The sequence below is a fragment of the Melopsittacus undulatus genome, chromosome 1 (genome assembly GCF_012275295.1).
Source record: "Melopsittacus undulatus isolate bMelUnd1 chromosome 1, bMelUnd1.mat.Z, whole genome shotgun sequence".
NCBI classification, from domain to species: Eukaryota; Metazoa; Chordata; class Aves; order Psittaciformes; family Psittaculidae; genus Melopsittacus; species Melopsittacus undulatus.
The window spans coordinates 102,766,839-102,788,600 of record NC_047527.1 but is presented as its reverse complement, the minus strand read 5'-3'; the positions used below and the strand labels follow the sequence as shown (position 1 = coordinate 102,788,600).

Genomic DNA, 21,762 nt, shown 5'->3' with positions numbered 1-21,762 from the left:
AGTGTCCTGCAGATCAGCCCCTGCTGCAGAAGGACCTCCACCAGTGCTCACCAAATGCACCCCTGTCCATTATGCACCCCTGCCTCAAGAGACAAGTGAAGGCACTTTCTACACTCTAAGATCTGCATGGGGTGAGTGAGCAGCTGCAGATACTGAGTTACCAGCTGGGCTTAAACCACAACAATGATAAAAAATATTCTGTTGGGGCGCTGCTGAAATTTACTACAGACTGCAAAACAGTTGTACAATGCAATCTCCTTACCAGTCACAGAAATTGACCAGAAAACTGAAGACCAGAACAGGAGAGGATTTATAATTAGCATACTGCTGAAGCACAGAGAAAATCAGTAAAACATGTTGTTCCTTACCTGGTATTACTGAAATAGCTTTCAAAGTCCTCAGTACCCTGAAAGTTCGAAGAGCTGAACCCTTGCCCATAGTAGCATACCTATAAAATTAAATCACCATACAACTGACTGACAAAGATCTAGCTTTTCAGAGAATACGCATATTGAGCACACAGTAATGAATAAAGTACAGCAAACAAATAGCTCAACTATGTCTTAAGGTAGATGCATAAAGTTAGAAATCTAAGTCCATTTTTAGATATTGATGTCAAAATAATAAGACTTTTGAATAGTACCTCTGGAAAAAAAAAATGATTTTTACTTAATGTTGATTTGGATGCTCAATTTTTGAGTTCTTATCCATCAAATGTCAAATAAATATAAAACCTTCAATGTCATAACTGTCAGAGGCTAATCTGATTTAGAACATCACATGAAAGTATATGTTGCAGCTACCTTAAAACTACACAATATATACTTTAGGAGAAGGGTGTTGTGCAAAGCTAGGTTTACACTATGTTAATCCTGTACCACATGGCTCTCTTTCTAACTTCTATGTAACAGTCAGCTAGGTACTTGAGTATTGAAACTAGTTTCAAGTTAATAATTTCAACAATCTGAAAATATCAGAAAATTAATACTTTAAAAGTAGCATATTCTATACAGCACATAAGCAGGGTTTATGTTACATAATATATTTTATAAGGTGTCTTTCATGTCTGAACGGACATGAATTGTGATTCATCTTATGACAGGATCATAACTGGTAACATAATTCCTTAAAATAAAAGTTCTCAATAACAGAATCTGATAAACATTGATTGGAAAGGACCTCTGGAGTCTGACCTCTCACTCAAAGCCTTACCTTTGTCAGCAATAGATCAGAACACTATGACTTTGCCTAGTCTGTAAGATTCAACAATTCTCAAGTACCTTAAGTAATACCTGCACTTCAGTTAACTGTTCCAAACATTTTTATTTGTTGCATGATAGGATCCCCTTCCAAAAAAAAATCCAGAAGGAGATAATATAGTGCAAAGTGTTTGTATCTGTTTGAATACAAATTAATTAGGAGCATGGGTAGGAAAGTAAGAACATAAAATTAAATTGTTCATACAGTTGCTGGACTTCTTGATAGTGACTGATGATTAAGAATGTGTAAACTCCTTAGTAGTTTATAGATTACTCATAAGAATATTTTGTTCATATACATATATATGTGTGTGATGACATCTGAGCTCATAACCTATTATTTACAAAAAAGGAAAAAATAGTCAGGGGTATAACTGTTGATGGCAGCCTTTGCTACAGAACCCCTGAGATGGTGGAATTTAAGACCCCAAGAGAAATAAGCAAGATGAATAGCAGAATAACAATCTTGGGCTTTAGGACAGCAGATTTCAGCATGTTCAGGCATCTGAAACTGTCCAAAGGGAAAAGCAGCCCCCAGAACATCTGGTTGATCTTCAAGGGTATTTTCATTAAGGCACAGGAATGACACACTCTACTCTGTAGAAAGTCAAGTGGATATGGCAGAAAACCAGATTGGCTGAATAGGGAGCTCCTGACTAATCTCATATTCAAAAAGGAAGCGCACAGAAGGTTGAAGCAGACACAGCTCTGGGAAGGGACAGTAAGACATTGCCAAGCATGCAGGGATGAAACAAGGAAAGACAAAGTGTTCAGTTGAAGTTGAAGCTAGCAAGAGATATGAAGGGCAACAAGAAGGGCTGCTTTAAGTACATCAGCAGTAAAAAGTTAACTAAAGAAACCCTGGGTTTGTTGTTTAAGGAGGCAGGGAACCTAGTGCCAAAGGACATTCAAAAGCTTAAACTACTCAGCATTGCCTTGATTAGTGAGGTCTGCTCTCAGGCCTCCAAGGTCCTTGAGTCTAGTGTATAAATCTGTGGAAGTGAAATATTATCCATGCATCTATGTGCTGTGATTGAAGGGTCCAAGTTCAGCTGGTGTCTGGTAACTATTAGCATCCCTCATCAGTCAGTCCTGGGGCAAATATTTTTTAACACTTTCATTAACATCCTCAAGAATGGAAGAGAATTTGCCTTCAAGTTCACAAATACTAACCGGGAGGGAAAGCAGTCAATACAAGTGGTGGCAAATCTGCTCTGCAGCATGAACTTGACTGACTGGAGTTATGGACTGTAGAAACCTCACGAAGGTCAGCAAAACCAAAGACAAATTCTTGCCCCCAAGTCAGCATGACCACAGGTAAGAGCTCAGGACAGACTAGATAATGAGCAGCTGTGCAGAAAAGGACTTGGGGTCATGGAAGACAGACTGAACATGCATAAGCAGAGCACACTTGTGAAACAGAACCCCTATCACATGTTGGGCTAGATTAGCATGAGTCTAGCTCATATGTTGAGAAGTCTAGTTTATACACTGAAGGAAGTGATTACTGAGAATGAATCTGTGTCCAGCTTTTTAATTTTCAGACATTTTTCGCAGTGGAGCAGGTCCAACCAGGGCTCTAAGGAGGGCAGTAAGACAATTAGATGGTTAAATTATTATGCTGGATTTGATTTGTTGAGTCTGAAGAAGAGCAGGCTAATGTGCTGGAGCAGAAATCTAATTGCTGGCTGCAGCTGTCCAATGTAAGGGCTTAGAGAAGATGGATCTAGGCTGTTCTTGAAAGCTCACCATGAAAGAATGAGAGGCAGCAGACATAAGTTGCTACACAAGACATTTCAATTAGAAATTTGAGAGAAAGAAACCCAACACAGTGTGGTTGGAATAGCCAGCTCAGAGACATTGCTGAACCTTCATGCTTAGAGAAACTCAGAACTTCCCTGCATGAGGTCCTGAGCAGCCTAATCTAAATTAGTACTGCTTTTAGCACAGAGCTGAACCACATGATCAATAGAAAGTCCCTTCTAATTTAAATGACTCTACAACCCTAATAAATTGGAATACGACAACTGAAAATCATTCCAAAATGGTACATGACAGATTTGCTTTAAAAGCTCTGACACTGGACATGAATGAATCTTTTCACTGCTGCAAGACTATTTTCCTTTCAAGATTAACATTCTGTATTTGAGATGCAAATTCTGACTTGGTTTCTTCCTCATTTCTTGTCCACCTAGCTAGTTGGTTTTGACATGAATTTAAAACTGGTCAGAGCAGTATTCCATCTGGCCTATTACCCTGTCTTCAAGAATTACCCACAAGAGAGGCTTACAGGGGAGTTCAGAATCAAGACAGTGTTGCTTCCCAGTTTTAATTTTTCCAGTAAGTTTATAGCTCAGGGACTTCCTGAACAAGACATAGTATATTTGTGTTAAAAGTAACCCTTAATATGTTTTTATCTGTGATTTTGTGCAGATGACTTCTGGATCAAACTAACTTCTTTCCATCCACAACCTCCCATAGGAGGAATGTAGTGTGAAAAAAATACTCCTTTTTTATTCTGCCATATGACAATTTCATTTGGTGCCTTTAGCTCTTGTTGTAGGAGAAAAAAAAAAAAAACCAAAAAAATAAAATAAAATAACTTATTATCTTTTTGGCTTTATGCTACAGACTTCAACTGTATTTCTGCTCTGTATTTTCTTTTTTTTTCATTATAGTTCTACTTTATTTTGTTTGTTATTGTATGGAATAAAATATATACAGCTTCTCTGTATCTTCTTTTAATTCTTTTGAGATGTCAGGAGCAAAAATGACATATTGTCCTAGAGAAAAATACAAGACCACAATTGAAATAACTATATGTTCTGCTTCTTTCTTTATTTCTTACCCATAAGGTCCTCATTTTCTATTTCCTTCTCTGCCCATGATTGCACACCAGAGAGGTGCTTTCACAAGACCATCTATTTGAACTCCAACATCATCTTTCCAACAAGTAAAAGCCATTTCAGAACCCATAACTGTGTATGCAAAGTTAAGTGTGTTTTTCTTAAGCATTAAGGAAATAATTCTTGGAATTACCCTTATTTGTCACCATGTCATTCAACACCCTTGTGATCCACTTTGCATCCTTCTCAAATGAATTTCAGCTGATCCAGATTACAACTAATAATATAAATGGGCATGCTTGGGTTTGGTTGTCTATGCAATCGCCTCTTAACAAAATTTGAATATGTACTATATTGAGAAAAATCAGTTCTAAAATGAGCTTTGCATTTAGGTCTTTCTTTAAGGCCTAGACTATTTTTCTCTTTGCAGATAGCAAAGGATGATTCAACCACGGTAACCCTTAAGCAGGTAGAATGTCAAACGCTCTAAAGAGCTTCAGCAATATCAAACAGCATTTCATTTGGATGTTTATCCCTCGAGTGCAAAAGAACACTGAATTCTACTTACGTTATGACAGTAGTGACAAAATCCATGCAGTTCCATGGATCTCGAAGAAAGGTAAATTCATTCCAAACAAATCCTGCTGCTAGTACTTTTATCAATATTTCACAAGTATATATGCCAGTAAAAATATATCTGAGAAGGAAAGCGTATATTAAAGTTGCAGAAATAAAAATATTAATGAGATTAAGAAACATTCAGGCACATTCCTACCTTTTGTATGATTTAGTCACTGGATGGAGATGAAGGTATGAAATGTGAAGTAAAATAAGACAGGTTACATTAATTTCAGAAATACCATGAGTATAAGAGGATGCCTTCCTGAATTTTAGTAAGATCTCCATGTAAATCTATAAACACGTGTGTTCACATAAGTATATGACACTATTTCTGGATGAAGGATGGTTCACATTTCCTTATGAAATGTGTTTATGGCTGTGTTTACATATTAAAGCAGGCTGGCAAATTACCAAGCCTCAACATTTTGGCAGAACAGTAACAGCAAAGACTTATTTTTAGCCTATAAAGTTTGCACATTCTATACATTTATTCTGACAAATCCTACATAAAATTAAGCTATCATTATCACTGTGCTTACCCCAAAATTAGAGGAATTAAAATTATAGAAACTCTGAGGCTCCAACCACATTTTCAAGATTTAATTCTGGAACATAAGCTCAAGTTACACTTGATATATTGTACAATTATAAAACATAGCAAAATATTAAGCGGCTTCCTAACATAACTGTTTCCTAATGTAAAACAGCAAGAAAGAATGGAATTAATATTTATCCCTTTATAGTTTTTGCATCAGCCAGTCATAGCAGAAATTCAGGTTATTGCCTTAGAATGAGAGATATTAAGTTAGAATCCTACTGCACAGTCTCTCTAAAAGGCTTAATCCTTAAAAGGAAAAATTGAGCAACTTTCTATGCTACATCAGAAGTCAAAATTAGGTAACATAGAAAAAAGGGCATATGATGTAAGCCTCTAAGAAAAGGCACTGAAGCTCCACAGAAGATTGTGTGACATAATAATAAGAATAATCCCAAGTCTTGCCCAAGAGGTCTGTCTGCCTGAGAATTTTACAGCCCCAGAATTGTATCACCACATTATTTAAATTCTTCAGTCCAGCATGTTAGTATTCCAAGAAAGAGTGAAAAATGGTAACTGAAATACTTACTCAGTCCAGTAGAGTTCACGTGGAAGCATTACAGCCATGGAAACACAATTGAGTACCACAGTACATATAATAAAGCAAGTAAATAATGTGAATAATAAGTTAAGGAAAAAGTTCTGTTCTATAAAAAAGATGTTCAAAAAAGTTGCTGATATACACATAAGAAATCATACAGGTATTCAAATAATTTCTTTGAGTTTGAATATGATCAGGACTTTTCATGTATTTTCCAAAGAAAATGATGTCAGCACTAAATTCTGCTCAGATGGATAAACTTAATGATTTAAAAACAAAAATTAATTATTTACATGTGAAGATAGTTTTGGAAGTTAGGACATGAGAAGGACATAATATGTTTGACAGAAGAGAAAAAGAACATTAGTGAAAAAAAAAATCTTGAGTTTTCTGCTGTCTAATGCTATTTGTAACTTTAGAAACCTTCCTTTCTTCCTGGCAGGAGGAGGAGATAGAGAAATGGGACACAATCCCATAGTAATGAGGGTTTTAAGCTTTTAAGCCTAGGAAAAACAGATGAAAAAGCTTAATTACCAAGAACTACTCTTCTTTGAAACTGGAAGTCCATATACACATGCCTAAAGGAGACACTTAAGCTCTGCCACAAGTTCAGAAAGTTTTCTCATTTTATGTGGCAGGTGATGAAAACATACATAAGAAAAAAATATGTTTTCATGAAAGTTTACTTATAATAAAATTTTACCCTAATAAAAGTGTTTGTTTTTTTTAACAAACATAGGTCTTACATTTAGGGTTTATTTGAAACTGAACAGTAAATTTAGCAATTTCTAATAGCATGAATGCATATTCAAAGTCAACCATAAGTTCCCATAAAAGGACCTATTTCACCAAATTAATAATTCTGAGTGAAATCACATGGTTGGCAGAAAGAGCAGAAACTATTCAGCCAATGGTTTTACACCTGTGATCCTTCACATTTTTACATACTCCAAACTACATTCATATTATTGCAAAATAAGATTTAAAAAATGGGTGGCTCCTCAGAACTTTCTAAACTTGAGTGCAGAACGCATTTTGGGGGATAACATCAGACTTTTTCAGCAAAGCGCAGCTGAAAATCACATCCTTCCCATGATGTCACTGGGGTTTTTTAAACTTAGGCTTGTCACCACAGTAGGGATTTTGTAAGAGTTCTGTGTAAGGGCTAAAATATCATGCACTAGCCTTTAAAAGTTGTTTTATTACAGTATCTGCAAATCGTCAGATTTGCAGATTTGAGATTTTTTGGCATTTTAATGTTTACCAACATCATGCAAATATCTCAGATGTTGTAAACCAACATTCAATATAACTTAAGAAAATTCTCTCTCACAGCTATATGAGCTTACATTTACATTCATATGAACAAAGGAACAGAACAACAGAAAAGGTTACAGTATATTTTAAAACTGAAGTAAGGGTAACAAATAAAAGGATATGAATGGATCATAATTTTAACTGCTGCTTTTCTGACTGGATTAAAAGGACTAATTATACACAAGGCAGATGTGGCAGTAAACCGGTAAATAATCCTACTTTTGTTTAATACCATAAAAGTCTAGGAAAAAAAAAAGAAAAAATATTTATACAGTATCAAACATTTTAATGAAACAAAATTTCACCCTAAAATTAAATGTTCAGGTTTTCAAATCTGCATCTAGAACTATATCTAACTGCAATGATGAGTTTCCTGTATTCTTACCTGGAACTATGGTTTGATGATACTACATTTTGAAAGAAAGACAGCAGCTACATAAATCACAGAATCATAGAATGGTTTGGGTTGGAATGGATCTTAAAGATCATCTAGTTCCAACACCCTCTGCCATGAGCAGGAACAAAAGTTAAAAGACAAAAGTTCATTATTGCCTGTGAGGAAGAAGTTAGTAATGGGAATGAATTTGAAGAGCAAGTGATGATACTCACTTGGTCAAAGTAATCAAAGGATATTATTTTGGGACTGTAACAATGGTGTTAATCATAGTCAAAAGTACCTTACTCTTGGATAGCTTTATAAGCTAAGAAAAATTATTTACAAAACACATGTTGTGTACAACTGCCAGAATCTAGTCCTAAATTAAAAATTTTAGGTTTGAAATATATCGAAATTACCAAGAAGCACAGTAAATTCCCTCTAAGCTACCTTAAGGTCTATGAAGCTCTAAGTATTTTTGCCACATGAAGTAAAAATGAAAACTCTTAATTAAAAAAAGCAGATTTCACTACCTTTTATGTAAATATCTTGAACTGAATCAGCCTTAGTTTCTCTCCATCAAGACTATCACTGATTACTTTGAAAAATCTCTGGAAGAAACAAGCTTTCTGCATGTTCTCTGATTAAATTATTATATTCCAGTAACTTGCTTGTGTAAATTAAAGATGGAAGCTTCTGCTCCTGAGGTCAAGTATCCCTTTAACAGTAAGTAATCATACAATAGACATCTAATTCAGAAGGGATTTCTAGAGTACCTACCTTACACAGTCCTGTAAGCAACAGCACAAACCACTTTGAAATATCATGGAGAGTATGCAATATAAATATGGTACAATAAACAAAACTGATGAGACACAAAATAACTGGAAATTAATTTATAATGAAAATACGTGGGTTTGCTACACAGAGTACTTGAAATATCTCACATATGTCTCCCCCAATTTAATATTTGTAATTCAGCAAAACAAATGCAGTAAGTCATCTACTGTTTGACAAGCACCGTTTATATGACAGTAAGCTCAGCCCCACAGACATCATATAAGTTGCTCTGGAAAAAAAAAGCATCAGTTATCCCAGAATATATTTCCTATAAAAGTGTATCTACCAAGTGTACCAGGTTTTCACAATTAATCCTAATTGTTGACTGGAACTTAAATTACCTTTTCATTACACAATGCAGAGCATATCTTAGCACTCCTGACCCAAACAACACCAATAATATTTGAAGAACATCTTTGTCTAAAGAAGAATCAAAACACACCAGCTTCTGAATAGAGGTTTTACTATCTCTTAAGAGTTCAGAAGACAAAATTGAATAAAATAATGCTTCTGAAAGTTTTAACCTTGTGATCACTGTAGTATGAATCAATATCCTCCAGGGGTTCCCCAATGAGCTCCGCAGGAAGATCCCCATACACAGATGGCAGTTTTTTGCAGGTTTTCAGATCAAGCTTAGGAGTAAGCTTATTTTCTTCAACTTCTTTGTCCTTGTTCTCCCTTTTAGCTTCAGCTTTCTGGGATTTTTTCTCAGCAATTCTTTTCTCAATTGCTGCCAAGGACTCACGGGTGAAAGGTCGAAAGTTGTTAGTTTCTGAAGTCCAAAACAAGGGATCCATTTTTCCTTCTATATGTTTATTTCCAGGGCTAGAAGTAACTTGAAAGAGAAAGCTACTGACAATTAGAAAATAACAGAAAAATTATAAAATTAAAAATAATATCTATCAGATGAGTTCTTACTTCTGTGAAACCTAGATTAGATTAGACTAGAACAGACTGGACTAGCACAGACTGTAATGGAATAAAATAGAATAACTATTTCATTTGGAAGGAACCTACAACAATCATCTAGTCCAACTGCCTGACCAATTTAGGGCTGACCAAATGTTAAAGCATGTTACTAAAGGGCATTTCCCAGACACCTCTTAAACACCGACAGGCTTGGGGCATCCACCACCTCTCTAGGAAGCCTGTCCCAGTGTCTGACCACTCTCTAGGTAAAGAAACACTTTCTCCTGTCCTGTCTGAAACTCCCATGGTGCAGATTTGAATCATTCAATCCCTTTGAACCCATGCATCCTCCCTGGATCCCAGGGAGAAGAGAGCAGCACCTCCATCTCCACCTCCCATCCTGTAGGGGGAACTGTAGAGAGCAATGAGGTCTCCCCTCAGCCTCCTTTTCTCCAGAGTAGACAAGCCCAAATTCCTTAGCTGCTTCTCATAGGACATTCCTTCCAGCCCTGTCACCAGCTTTGTTGCCCTCTCCTGGATGCATTCGAGGACCCTCATAAAAATAATTTTAGCATTAAGGCTTTTGGAGCTGAATTAAAAAAAATATAACAACAATGAAGGCTGGATCTCTCAAAAAAACAGTGATCAAGAGCAAAGAAAAAAATACATCCCCTTCAGCAGCAGTGACTAGAAGTTGTAAGTGGGCAAACGTCCACAGACATTGTGAGAGGATTTCTTTACCAGCAGTGCATGTGTGCTTACATTGAATAACAGACTTTTTGGCCTTTCATCAGCTGCCAAGAATTTATAGATTGTGACTTAGGTTAAGAAAAATGAAGCTATGAAGATGTGACTAAAAAATGCCTTGCAGTACAGATGAGTAAAAAATTTTGAAAAGACAGAGTGAATACTCACAGGGACATTCCTATTGGACACAAGAGGAAAATTTTTCACACTGAGAACAATCAGCCATTGGAATACTCTCTCCAGGGAAGTAGTCGGCTCCCCAACACTGGACAGTTTTAAGGTTCAGTTAGACAGGGTGCTGGGTTATCTAGCCTACATCATGCTTTTGCTAGGAAACCTTGGATCAGAAAATCCTTGAGGTCCCTTCCAACCCAGTATTCTAGGATTCTATGATTCAATTTTATGATTCAGTGTGTACAACTAGCCATGGTTTTCAGTTAACCTAGCTAGCTTAAGGCTGACTTTGGTACTGTGAAAATGACACAGAAGCTTTTTATGCCAAAACCCAAGGAAAGCCAGATATAGTGACAAAATTTATGGAACAAGTGATCTGCAAAGTATTAGAAATGGATAAACAAGAAGTCATTAAACAGAACAGACATGTAAGCATCACTATAACACAATTATCTATAAAAATTTCTTAAGATAAAAGATGACCTTTACGACAATTTCCTCTAGAATAGCAAAGTGATGTCAAAAAATTAGTCTATTAATGCAGTATTTCCCAGGCACAAATTACAAAATGCTCACTAGGGTAATGACTAATCACCGGAGATGACAACTAACAGATTAAAACTTTTAGAAAGACAAAATACAAATTCAAGCCCTGTGTGCAACTCCTTAATTTGGTTCCATTTATGTGAATTTCAGAACTCCCCAAAAGCATGCAGAGGTCATTTTAAATGCAGCAAGGTAACAGCAATCAAACTATTGACTGCAAGATATTCAACAGCCTGTAAAAGAGGCATTTAAACAAAGAGAACTGCTCAACACAACACTATCAAAATCAGTAAGAGGCGCTTTTTGAGGAGGAGTTACCAAGTATATGGAAGCGATCTTAAAGCTCATCCAGTTCCAACCCCTTGCCACAGACAGGGACACATTCCACTAGACCAGCTTGCTCCAAGCCCCATCCAACCTCAATAAAACTAGTGGGAACATAAATAGAAAAATGTCCTTGTGTTTCAGTCTAGTTCTAGCTTGTATTATAATTCATTCTGAGTCTCAAATTATTTCTATCCACTCCCTTGTCAATAGCCACCCACTGAATATTTCCTGTGAGCACCTGGATCTGAAAAAATAAAGGGTAAAATATCTGTTCAGTTGGGGTTTAATATGCATTTAGTAGATTCTTTGATATGGGGAAAAAGAGTAAGAATGTATCCCTGTGGTAGAATTTTGTTTTAAAGCACAAAATCAAATATACTAGCTCAAATATTTATCTCACATGAACAACTGTTCATCAGTTCACCTGGAATACAAAAAACCCCCGAAGAAAACAGCTCACAGAACCACCTTATGAAATAGGGTAGGCATTATCTCTTTCCAGTATTGTACAATACCTTGCAAAAAGCTACTGCTATAACCTACCCAGTTTCAATAAAAAGAAAATACTTCTGCTCTCTCATCACCATTTTCTTCTATTTAGCTACAATTAATTATGAACAGATTTTAAAGATTTTAGTCCTTTGTAAAAGCAAACTTGGACATCTTATTGGACTAGTGCTGTTTCTAAAATACATGGCCATTTCTTGAACCTCACACTTTGTCCCTTACTCTTTGCTTCCCACTCCCCCCAGCCCCAGCAAAACCTTTGGGGTCTTTTTTTTGGTTGTTTTGTTTTGTTTTTTAATAGATGTAATATACAGAGTTATTCACCATATCAACATAATAAAATCTATTCACTCGTACGCCCAAAATCAGAAATGCATGCCACAGACTAGACTGTGCATTACCTAAAAATCCTGAAAAATACCACTCACCAGCATTTCATGAGAAAAACATTTCAGATTTGTGTTGGTAAAGAAATTCCATTATGTCAGGATAAGTATAACTCAAGTTAGATAGCAGTAAAGTCAATTTGAGGGCATAAGCCCATATAACAAAACAAGAAGACAAAAAAGTAGTCAGTAATTAGTTCAAGAAATATATTAACATTTAGTAAAATGTCACACGGCAAATACAGGAATAGCTACATGTTTACAGCAATAGAATAGGTCTACATTAAGGACACGTTTTCTTAGGTACATTCTACCTGTATCACTGAATTGGTATTAATTGGTATTAAATAAGACCACATCTAAGACTCCAAAACATGTGTGCATGCATCTTATATATATATATATATATATATATATATATATATACACATACTTGCATGCATATATCCCTGAATATTTTAATGAAACATACATAGGTTTAAATTAAGTAAATTAGCAGTTGAGATTTCTCATAGTATACAAACATTCAGCAAAACCAAAATACTTACATCCCCTTCAAAGTAAAATACCTTCACACTGATTTCTTTTGCTAATTTCGGCTAGCTTGTACCTTCAAAGAGACAGAGTCTTCATTTTCCCACCTGCACAGTTTCACACAAAAGAACACCCTGTCTACCTATCTAGCTCCCATGCAGAAAGTTTTCTTTTGTATCAGGATGCCTGTAGGAGGGATGGAGGGAGGAGCTTAGTTGCTCTTCTGACAACAGTAAATGAAATTTTGTGATCTCACTGGGAACGTTGTGGAAAACGGAAAAGTGCATGGGTGATACTTTTGAAGACTAATCACCTAAATATTAATCACATTTTATTTCTGCTGAAATCAGTTATGTTTATTGAAAGCAAATAAGGTTTTTTTTTTTGTTCAGCTAGAAATATATTTGTAAAACCATATGAAAACAAGAGCTGTTCTGTTTTACATTTCATTCTGAGGTTTTAACCAGCTGAACTTTCCAGCATACATTAAATATAGGCACAAAGTTTGTTCTTTATTGAAAGCTTTTGATTAGAAATTAAGAGTTACATATTGCTGTGTTTTATTCTTTTAATTTTATTTTTGTATTATTCCCAGGCTATAATGTATGTTCATTAAACCTTACAAAAACAAAATCTTGAAGTCAAATATACTATTTCATAAATACAAGATCAGAGCCCAAAGAAGAGTCAGTATCACATTATGCTGTTCTTCCATCAAAATACAGAAACCATGTTTTAATAAAATAAAACTCACAACATTTACTTTCATATCTGAAATCACATTTATTTAATTGAAAGCTATATATAAAACCTGCTAGCAACAGGTATTGGATAGTAACATGTTTACAGTAATGGTAAGCCCTACTGCTAAGTAGTTATTTCTCTTACAGTTACATCAACAGAACCCATTACTGTCTAATTTATTTTTTTTCCCCCCACTCTTTATTGGATAGATTGCAAATCTTTTCTATTGTCTTTCCTGATGATAAGAGAGTTACTATGGGGTTTGCTGGAAGAATTCTACTGAAGGAACTATGCTGTCCTTAAAAGCCAGGCAGCCTTAATGCACGCAAAGAGAAAAACAATTGTGATCAAACACTTTGCTTGATAGGTATCATCAGCAAAGGAAACAACTAAAGATGGTTTTAAAGAAACAGAGCACTAAGTGTTCTGTGATGCAAAAAAACAATAAGCCATTTTAAGTTCCAGTGTAAGTTATTCTTCCAGAAAGCAATAGTATGTTCTTGAGACAAGTTCAATTAAGAGAATTTTAAAGATAGTAGAGCATCATTCTATGACAGCTTTATATCTGCTACAGTCAAAAGCAGGCACATTTATAATGCTGTACCAGCCAGTATAACTAAATAACAAAACAGATCCTTAACCAAGACATTTTTATTTCTGCTGTGCCTTCTTCATCACTCTGTCCCTGTGAAAAATGAGGTACAGGGAGTAAAGACAGAATTCAAACTCCTTTCCTTTTTGCATACATAACATCAACAATCAGAAAAAAGGAAGGCATGGAAAATATCAAAATTGTATTTGTAGCTGTTAAAAGAAAGCCTTGGGACTTGCAGCTAAGAGCAAAACATTTAGACAAGTATCTTTTCTTGTGTTACTGTGTAAAGTTTACCTTCTCCTGTTAGGAAGGGGCATTTCTTAAAGGGGCAAGGAGAGGGCAGAAAATTTACTTCATAGTAAGAACATTGTTTTCTTCCCAGTTTCATTCCTTAGTATAAAAGTGAGCAAGCAAGCAAACAACAAACAACAAAACCTAAAGTTTAATATATATATATAAAAGTTCATTATAGAAATAACTAACTCTGTTCTGTCTCTTCCATTAACTGCAAAGTATAGCACTCTTTTCTTTCTATTGCCAGAGCACAAGAAAAATATTTCTTTCTTGGTAGCACTAGTACATCACCATTAGTTTAATGACTAAGAATGTGCAGATGTCAGAAGCTGAAAAAAAAACAGATTTTTGCATATGTAGATGTATCTTGTGACTCTGCAATAACTCAAAACACTAGATGCTGCTCTAAATTACTGATAAGATAAATACAGTTATTAAAGATATTAAGGCATTTGATAATTCATGCACATTGCGTGATACTCTTATCCTCAAATTCTATCTGTCCGCTTCACCTGTGAGCTTCTATCTGTGGAGAAGTACCCTGTGTTATAATCCTAGAAATCTGTGTCTCCTGTATCCAGTAGGATAACAAACATACATCAGGCACCTCTCTTTTAGAGGAAGAAGGATTCATACAAGATTTCTCTTCCTATTTTTCCCATTTATAGGAATGAGACTGCTGTTTAAGTTTCTAACAAATTCAGCATGATGTCCCTCCTTTACCTATCTGATTCAGACTTTCTGTCATTGACCAGGAAGCCCTTACTATATGTGAGAATACTGAAATTCAGATCATTGAAAACCCAATCCTTCTCACCGCATCCCCCTTAAAATATAGCTGTATCTTTACAATACAGTCTATAACTGGCTAAAATTACGAGATACCAGATGGACAGGAGAGGGAAAGGATGTTAAATTTCAAACAAATAAGTCACTATAATCAACTAATGTTTCTGAAATCTTTATGTTGAGTTATTTGATAGCCACACTATTATTCACACAACACTCATGCACATAAAGTTTGAATAAAAAAGTGGTTTAGAGAGAGAAAATAAATACACTTATAAAAATTTCAATAGAAAAATCAACATCACTTTACTTACACACTAAGAACATCTAGTAACTTCAACCAGAATAGTTGGAAGAAAAATTACTTGAGCCTGAGAAAGGGTTTTCGTATTTTCAAGAAATGGATCCTGCAAAACAAAAACATACAAAACATAACTAGATCATGTCATCCACTGATGAAGAACTCTATTAAATTTGATATAAAGTATCTTTTGACTGTATAATTTCTGTTAAGATTCTCACAGAGACAAATCATGACTAATTATGGAGCTGATTGCAACTTCTGTTATAGTTCCCTGCCCATTAGTTGACACTGACCACAAGTGATTTTCAAACAAACAAGTAATGCTGATGATCCTCCATTTGAATCAGCAAAAGCAAACCACTGTTTCACACAGAACCCCCCACAAAACACAGAAAATTCAACTATGTACATAACAGCAAACAGGTATAAATACAGACATCAAATTACTCTCCTAAAGGCAGAATCTCAATCTCTGGAGAGCAGGGAATGGAATTCGTGTTGACAGACCACAGGTATGGTTCATTTATAGTTTCCTTAATGATAGCAACACCACAGGAATAGAGAATGTCTCATTTGCATATAATACAAATCATAATCATAGCAAAAAGCTGATATCAACAGAAATCAGCTGTTATTTTTGCCTCCTGAATACACGCAATGAAAAATGTTTTCCAAGCAACTTTCAAATTAAAAATAAACAGTTCCTCATTAATGCAACTTTCTGAAATCTAGTAAGCCTGCAAAAATATCATGACAGACAGAATTTCTGAGTAAAACATCGTAGGTTTTCTACATTAAGAATATGATTTCTATTAAGCCTTCAAATCAAATGCATGCTGCCCTGGAGCAACAGCTCTATATTCAAATTTTCAGAGTGTGAACACATTGTATCCTTGCTTCTGCTTGAAACAGAATTATCACTGATCAGTACCTGGGAAAGCTGTTTCTGCTTTCTGTGCAATGGCTCTTCAAGTGCCTTTTCGCTGGACAGCCACATGGAACACAGAGATGTAATTGCTGAAATCTGGTCTCCCTGGTGACAGCATTTGTCAAGGCACTGATGCCAAATACCACAAAAACCTAACTACATTTTCTAGTCTGTGTGCAGATCTTTAGAGTCATTTGGGGAAACAAGCTTGTGTGTTTAAAATGTAGACAAGCTAATATTCCATCTTGGTTAGGCCTTCCAGGAAAATATCTTCAAAATATGTAGCACAGGATAAACCAGTGAGCAAATTCGGGGATGTTTTCCATCATACTCATTTTGCATCATACTTTCCACTTTATTTCATCATAATCACAAGCAGAGACCTGACTTGATCACATCATAAGGACTTACAGATGAATGTGAGCTTTAATAGTGGATGGCTCTTCAATTCAACAAACAAAAGCTGAAATCTGTGGACAAAAAAAAAAGGGCACACATATTTAACAGGATGGACAGTTAAGTACCAAAACAATTTGTGAACATTTGTGTCCTTCTCAAATGCTCAAAATCATTAGTGTTTAATTACCTTATACCTTCATTTTCTAATCTCCCCCCGTCTCTGTATACATATGTACACACTCTGAGGATAGCAGATTTTCATAGGACAGTGTCCTGCGTTCAGCGGTAGCAGTCATTTTTCTCCTTCCTAGTAGCTGGTGCAGTGCTGTGGTTTTGACTTTCAGCCTGGGAACAGCACTGATAACAGAGATGGTTTTAGTTGCTGCTTAGTAATGTTTAGTCTGAGTCTCATGCTCTGCCAGTGATGAGGGGAGGCCGGGAGGAGGCAGAGACAAGACACCTGACCCAAACTAGCCAAAGAGGTATTCGTCATGCCCACTATGTAAAACTGGGGGCAGTTACCCAGGAGGGCTAGTTCACTGCTCAGTCAGGAGGGGTATCAGTTGGCAGGTGGTGAGCGGTTGTATTATCTTCCCTTGTCATTTCCCTTATCATTATTCTTATTGGTGGTAGCAGTAGTGATTTGTGTTATACCTTAGCTACTGGACTGTTCTGATCTCAACCCATGGGAGTTACATTCTTTCGATTCTCCTCCCCATCCCTCCTGGAGTGAGGGGAAGCAGGGAGGGGGGGGGGGTGCGGGGAAGAGAGGGAGGGAAAGACTGCATGGTTATGATTTACGGCTGGGTTTAAACCACGACAGAACAGTATTTCTTTAAAACATTTATTTAGGGCAGTATAACATTTATAAACCCTGATGCTTACAGGTCATAAATGATATTTCTTATAAGTTTATGTAGTGGAGGCAGTTCGTGCCTCAGCAACAAAATTTCAGACACCTTGGTAATGCAAGCATTTGTATCAGATACACTTGCAATGAAAATTATTTGCAGAGATTTCTGTTTACTACAGTTCAACTTCAGAGAATTTGCAATCCTCCCTTCTGTCTGTAACCTAAACTGGCATGAAGCGAGAGGCATGCCCACAATTTGGGAAACGCTATAACCTTTGACATATCACATTAAGAGCCATCATATCTCTAAATAATGCACACTGCACAGATGTTTATTAGAGTGCAAACTCAAATGCATCCTTCATGGACTGAATTGATTTAGCTGCTAAGAAGCTTCAGGATTCTTCTTAATTTTGAGACCTAGATGAGATGCCAGGAATGTCTTTTATAAAATATTATATCCCTGAAACATGAATAATACAGAACAGCAGACAAGAAGAAAAGTAGTGGGGAAATACTTAGAATGCAGAATAAATAATAATAAATCAAATGATAATAAAACAAAAAGCAACACACAAACAGAAACTTATATTATACAAAATACAAAAAAGCACGAGTCTGTCACAGAAAAAATGAGGGGCTCTGCCAAATAAGTGTCTCTAATATAAACTAAAGGTGTACCCCAATCCCTCTTAGAAAATAATCTAAAAATATAAAGCACGATGCATTCATTAAGATAATAATTTATATGGTTGCCATTTCTTTTTTTTCCTGCTTTAGAATGAAACAAGAAATGACAGAGACATGAAATTTGGTATTTGGAAAATAGCTAATTGGCTTTACAGAATAACAGGAAATAGCTTTTATGGTAAGTACACATTAAATGCATTGTTACACAAAGTAGCTTTCTGCCTAATGACCTAATGTACACTGAATAAGTCTGAAAATTAGCTCAGTGCCTGAAGTTCAAGTTATCCCATCTGTTTCCTCTTAGTACTCTGAAAAACAGTCCTAGTATTTTATATTTCTCAAAAGATGCTAAGAGCATGCAAAATATTGTTACTACAGTCTCTGAGGGGTTTACAGAATTTCTGATGCCGTTTTGATAACACGGTTTATTCTTAAAGTCTCAATTTTTATTGCATTCCTCCAAACACAACCATGACATGACAAATACAAGCACATTAGCAAAGATTGAGCCATTTGGTTTCAAACCTGTTTCTTACTGTAGCTCCCTGTAAGATTAAAGTCTAAACTCCAAAATGTCAAGAATGCAACTCATAAATATTATGTAATGCCATGTATTTAAACAAACTGACCAACCATGGTTAGCAGTATATGCTAATGAACTAGCACAGACATTGTTTGCAGTTAGAGTAATGTAAAAAAGTAAATTTAAAAGCAAGATAATGCTGAAATAGTAAGTTATCTCCTTTCTCCCAACCATCCTGGATTTCAGCTCTGTCTGTCCCTCCTCTCTAGCTAGGTGGGATATCTGGTTTATCAAAATGGCTGGTAAATTTTGTTTCCTCCTTTGCTTTCAGTTGCCTTCCCACTGGTTCCGTATCTCCTACTTGCATGCAATAAGTAGCTTATTCAGCCTGGAGAAGAGAACACCCTGGAGAGACAATACAACATCTTCAATACCTAAAGGGGCTGACAAGAAAGCTGAACAGGGACTTCTGACAAGCGAATGTAGGGATAGGACAAGGGTGGATGGCTTTAAACTGAAAGAGGGTAGATTAAGATTCGATATTAGCAATAAATTATTTACTGTGAGGGTGGTGAGACACTGGCACAGGTTGCTTAGAGAAGCTGTGGCTGCCACATCCCTGGCAGTCTTCAAGGCCAGGTAGGACAGGGCTAGCAGAAACTTGTCTAGAGGAAGGTGTCCCTGCCAGGGGCAGGGGGGCTGAAACTGGATGAGCTTTAAGGTGCTTTCCAACACAAACCATTCCATGATTGTACGAAATTACAGTAATTTAGAATGCATGTGTAGTCATCTTTCTGCCAGTGCCCTTGCTCGTAAGTAGCCCAGTTGCAACACGCACTCAGACATGCCAGCGGCCCTAGTGACTCCAGTAACTCTTTCACTCCTATGTACCAGTGGAGAAACTAACTCCTCATCCAGCAGTCAAAAATAGAATTATTGCATATTCATTTACAGTGGTTTTAATTTAATTTCTACAAATATTTCCTCATTGTAAACAGTGCAAGAAAAATAAACATAAAATCATAGAATGGTTTGGGTTGGAAAGGACCTTAAGATGATACAGTTCCACCACCCATGCCATGGGCAGGAGCTCCTTTAAGCTAGACCATGTCTCTCTCCTTTAAGCTAGACCATGCCCAAGGCTCTGTCCAGCATGATCTTGAATCTGCCTAACTGCCACCTAAAATCACAACTTTATTCCAGATAATACTCTGCATCTTTTCAGGCCTTTTCCAACAGCAAGAGGGACAGTTATAGACATAATGCTTCCGGCAAACCACAGGAAAAACTGGGCTCATTATGTTGTCTGTGAATGTATTTTTGGGTTTTTACAGAATATTTTGGACATGAAGGAGTTTAAACCAGTGGGTGGCATTATCTGAATGTCTGCTTATGCAGATACGTAGAAAAATATATGCCAGGAAAATTTAGTGACACAATAAAATTAAATGGGAATTAAGATCACCAAGTTTCACATCCCATAAAACACAGACTAAATCCAGTAATTTCAAAGTTACGAGAGAGTTACTGAGTCATGCCTATAAATTACATATAGGCTACAGTACTTTAATTTTCAAGCTATGAAGAATCCACCATGTCCTTTGAATATCCTGAATTCATGTTGTTCTTTTCCCAACTACAGAACTTATTACAGAACTTATTACAGCTTTTCCTAGAGGTTTAAAGAACCCTTTGTTTATGAAAAAAAAAAAAATCTACTCATAGCTTTTTAATTTAATTTCAAAAATGGGGCTGGAAGTGACATCCTAAACCAAACTAGCTCACACTTTAGCCCAAAACAGCATCAAATCTACTGGTGTAATTCCTGGAGATATTGATTTGCAACAGATGGAAATTCCAAAACCTTCATATGCAACATATTTTAGTGCTTCACTATTCTCATTGCCAAAAAAAATATTCCTCTTATGCTCCACCTGAATTTCCCTAACTTCAAGCTCAACCTGTTACTTTCATTCATCATGGACACAAAGATGAGTTTATTCCACATTTCTTCTCAATTATTTGAAAATTCAAATGATGTTTCCTTTCCTCTGCTCTTCTGTAGACAAAATCCATCTGAACTTTACACCATGATTCGTACTTTTCAGGCTACAAATCATTCTTACAGTGTATTTCTAAATACTTTTAACATTTTCTTTAAATGCTGTGTCAAACCTCACAAAGGAGCAGCAGATGGAAGAAGCTGGCAAAGTCTATAGTAATCTTAAACCTACTGTTATTAAGGAAATACCATCTTTATACTATTACTTATTACAATGATCATTCACCCTATATACTTACATTCTGGCATTTGCATCTTTACTTCTCTCCTTATCTCAACATCCTGGCTTCACTTCCAAGGCATGTTTGGTTCTCTTCCACTTCTTTTCTGGCTCAACAGCTGTTCGCTCAGTCTAGTGTTCTCAGAAATTCACAATTTGGCTAAAGACAATCAGATTTTCATGGAAATTGAAAAATAATCCTTAGACTCATCTACTGACTGTGATCCTTCTCTTCCAAAACTAAAAGCAAAGAGCTAACATTATAAACTAGATAACCTTACCAGTTTCCTAAAATGATACAAACATGAGGAGCTTTTCACAAGGGCATATATGGATAGAGCAAAGGAGGATGGCTTTAAACTGAAAGAGGGAAGATTTAGATCAGGTATTATCAATAAATTCTTCACTGTGAGGAAGGCCCTGGCACACATTGCCCAGAGAAGCTGCAGCTGCCTCATCCCTGGCAGTGTTCAAGCCCAGGTTGGATGGGACTTGGAGCAACCTGATCTAGTGGAAGGTGTCCCTGCCCATAGCAAGGGTTTGGAACTAGACAATCTTTAACACACCTTCAGACCCAAACCATTCTACAACAATAATTCTATCATGATACAGCATAACAAAGACAATCTTACCTACAATATTTTTTGCATAATATTGTCTTTACTGTATGTATGACAGCATCTGAAATAACTTGACAATCACCATTAGCCTGAAGCCAGTACACAACTAAACCCTCAACAAAAAAAAAAGCACCTTATTTTTATAAAAATAAATAAATAAATAAATAAATAAATAAATAAATAAATAATGGATTTCACATTTGTCTTAGGAGATGC

General features: G+C 36.0%; 1 protein-coding gene across 1 annotated transcript in view; it reads right to left on the bottom strand.

The window, feature by feature from the left end:
- Window positions 1-9,192, bottom strand: part of LOC101879080 (sodium channel protein type 5 subunit alpha-like) — a 39,677-nt gene extending 30,485 nt beyond the window's left edge. Inside the window, 5 exon segments of the mRNA XM_034060467.1 lie at window positions 369-448; window positions 4,674-4,802; window positions 5,851-5,937; window positions 7,302-7,420; window positions 8,920-9,192. Coding sequence (XP_033916358.1) covers window positions 369-448; window positions 4,674-4,802; window positions 5,851-5,937; window positions 7,302-7,420; window positions 8,920-9,192 — 688 coding nt within the window.
- Window positions 9,193-21,762: the final 12,570 nt, after the last annotated feature.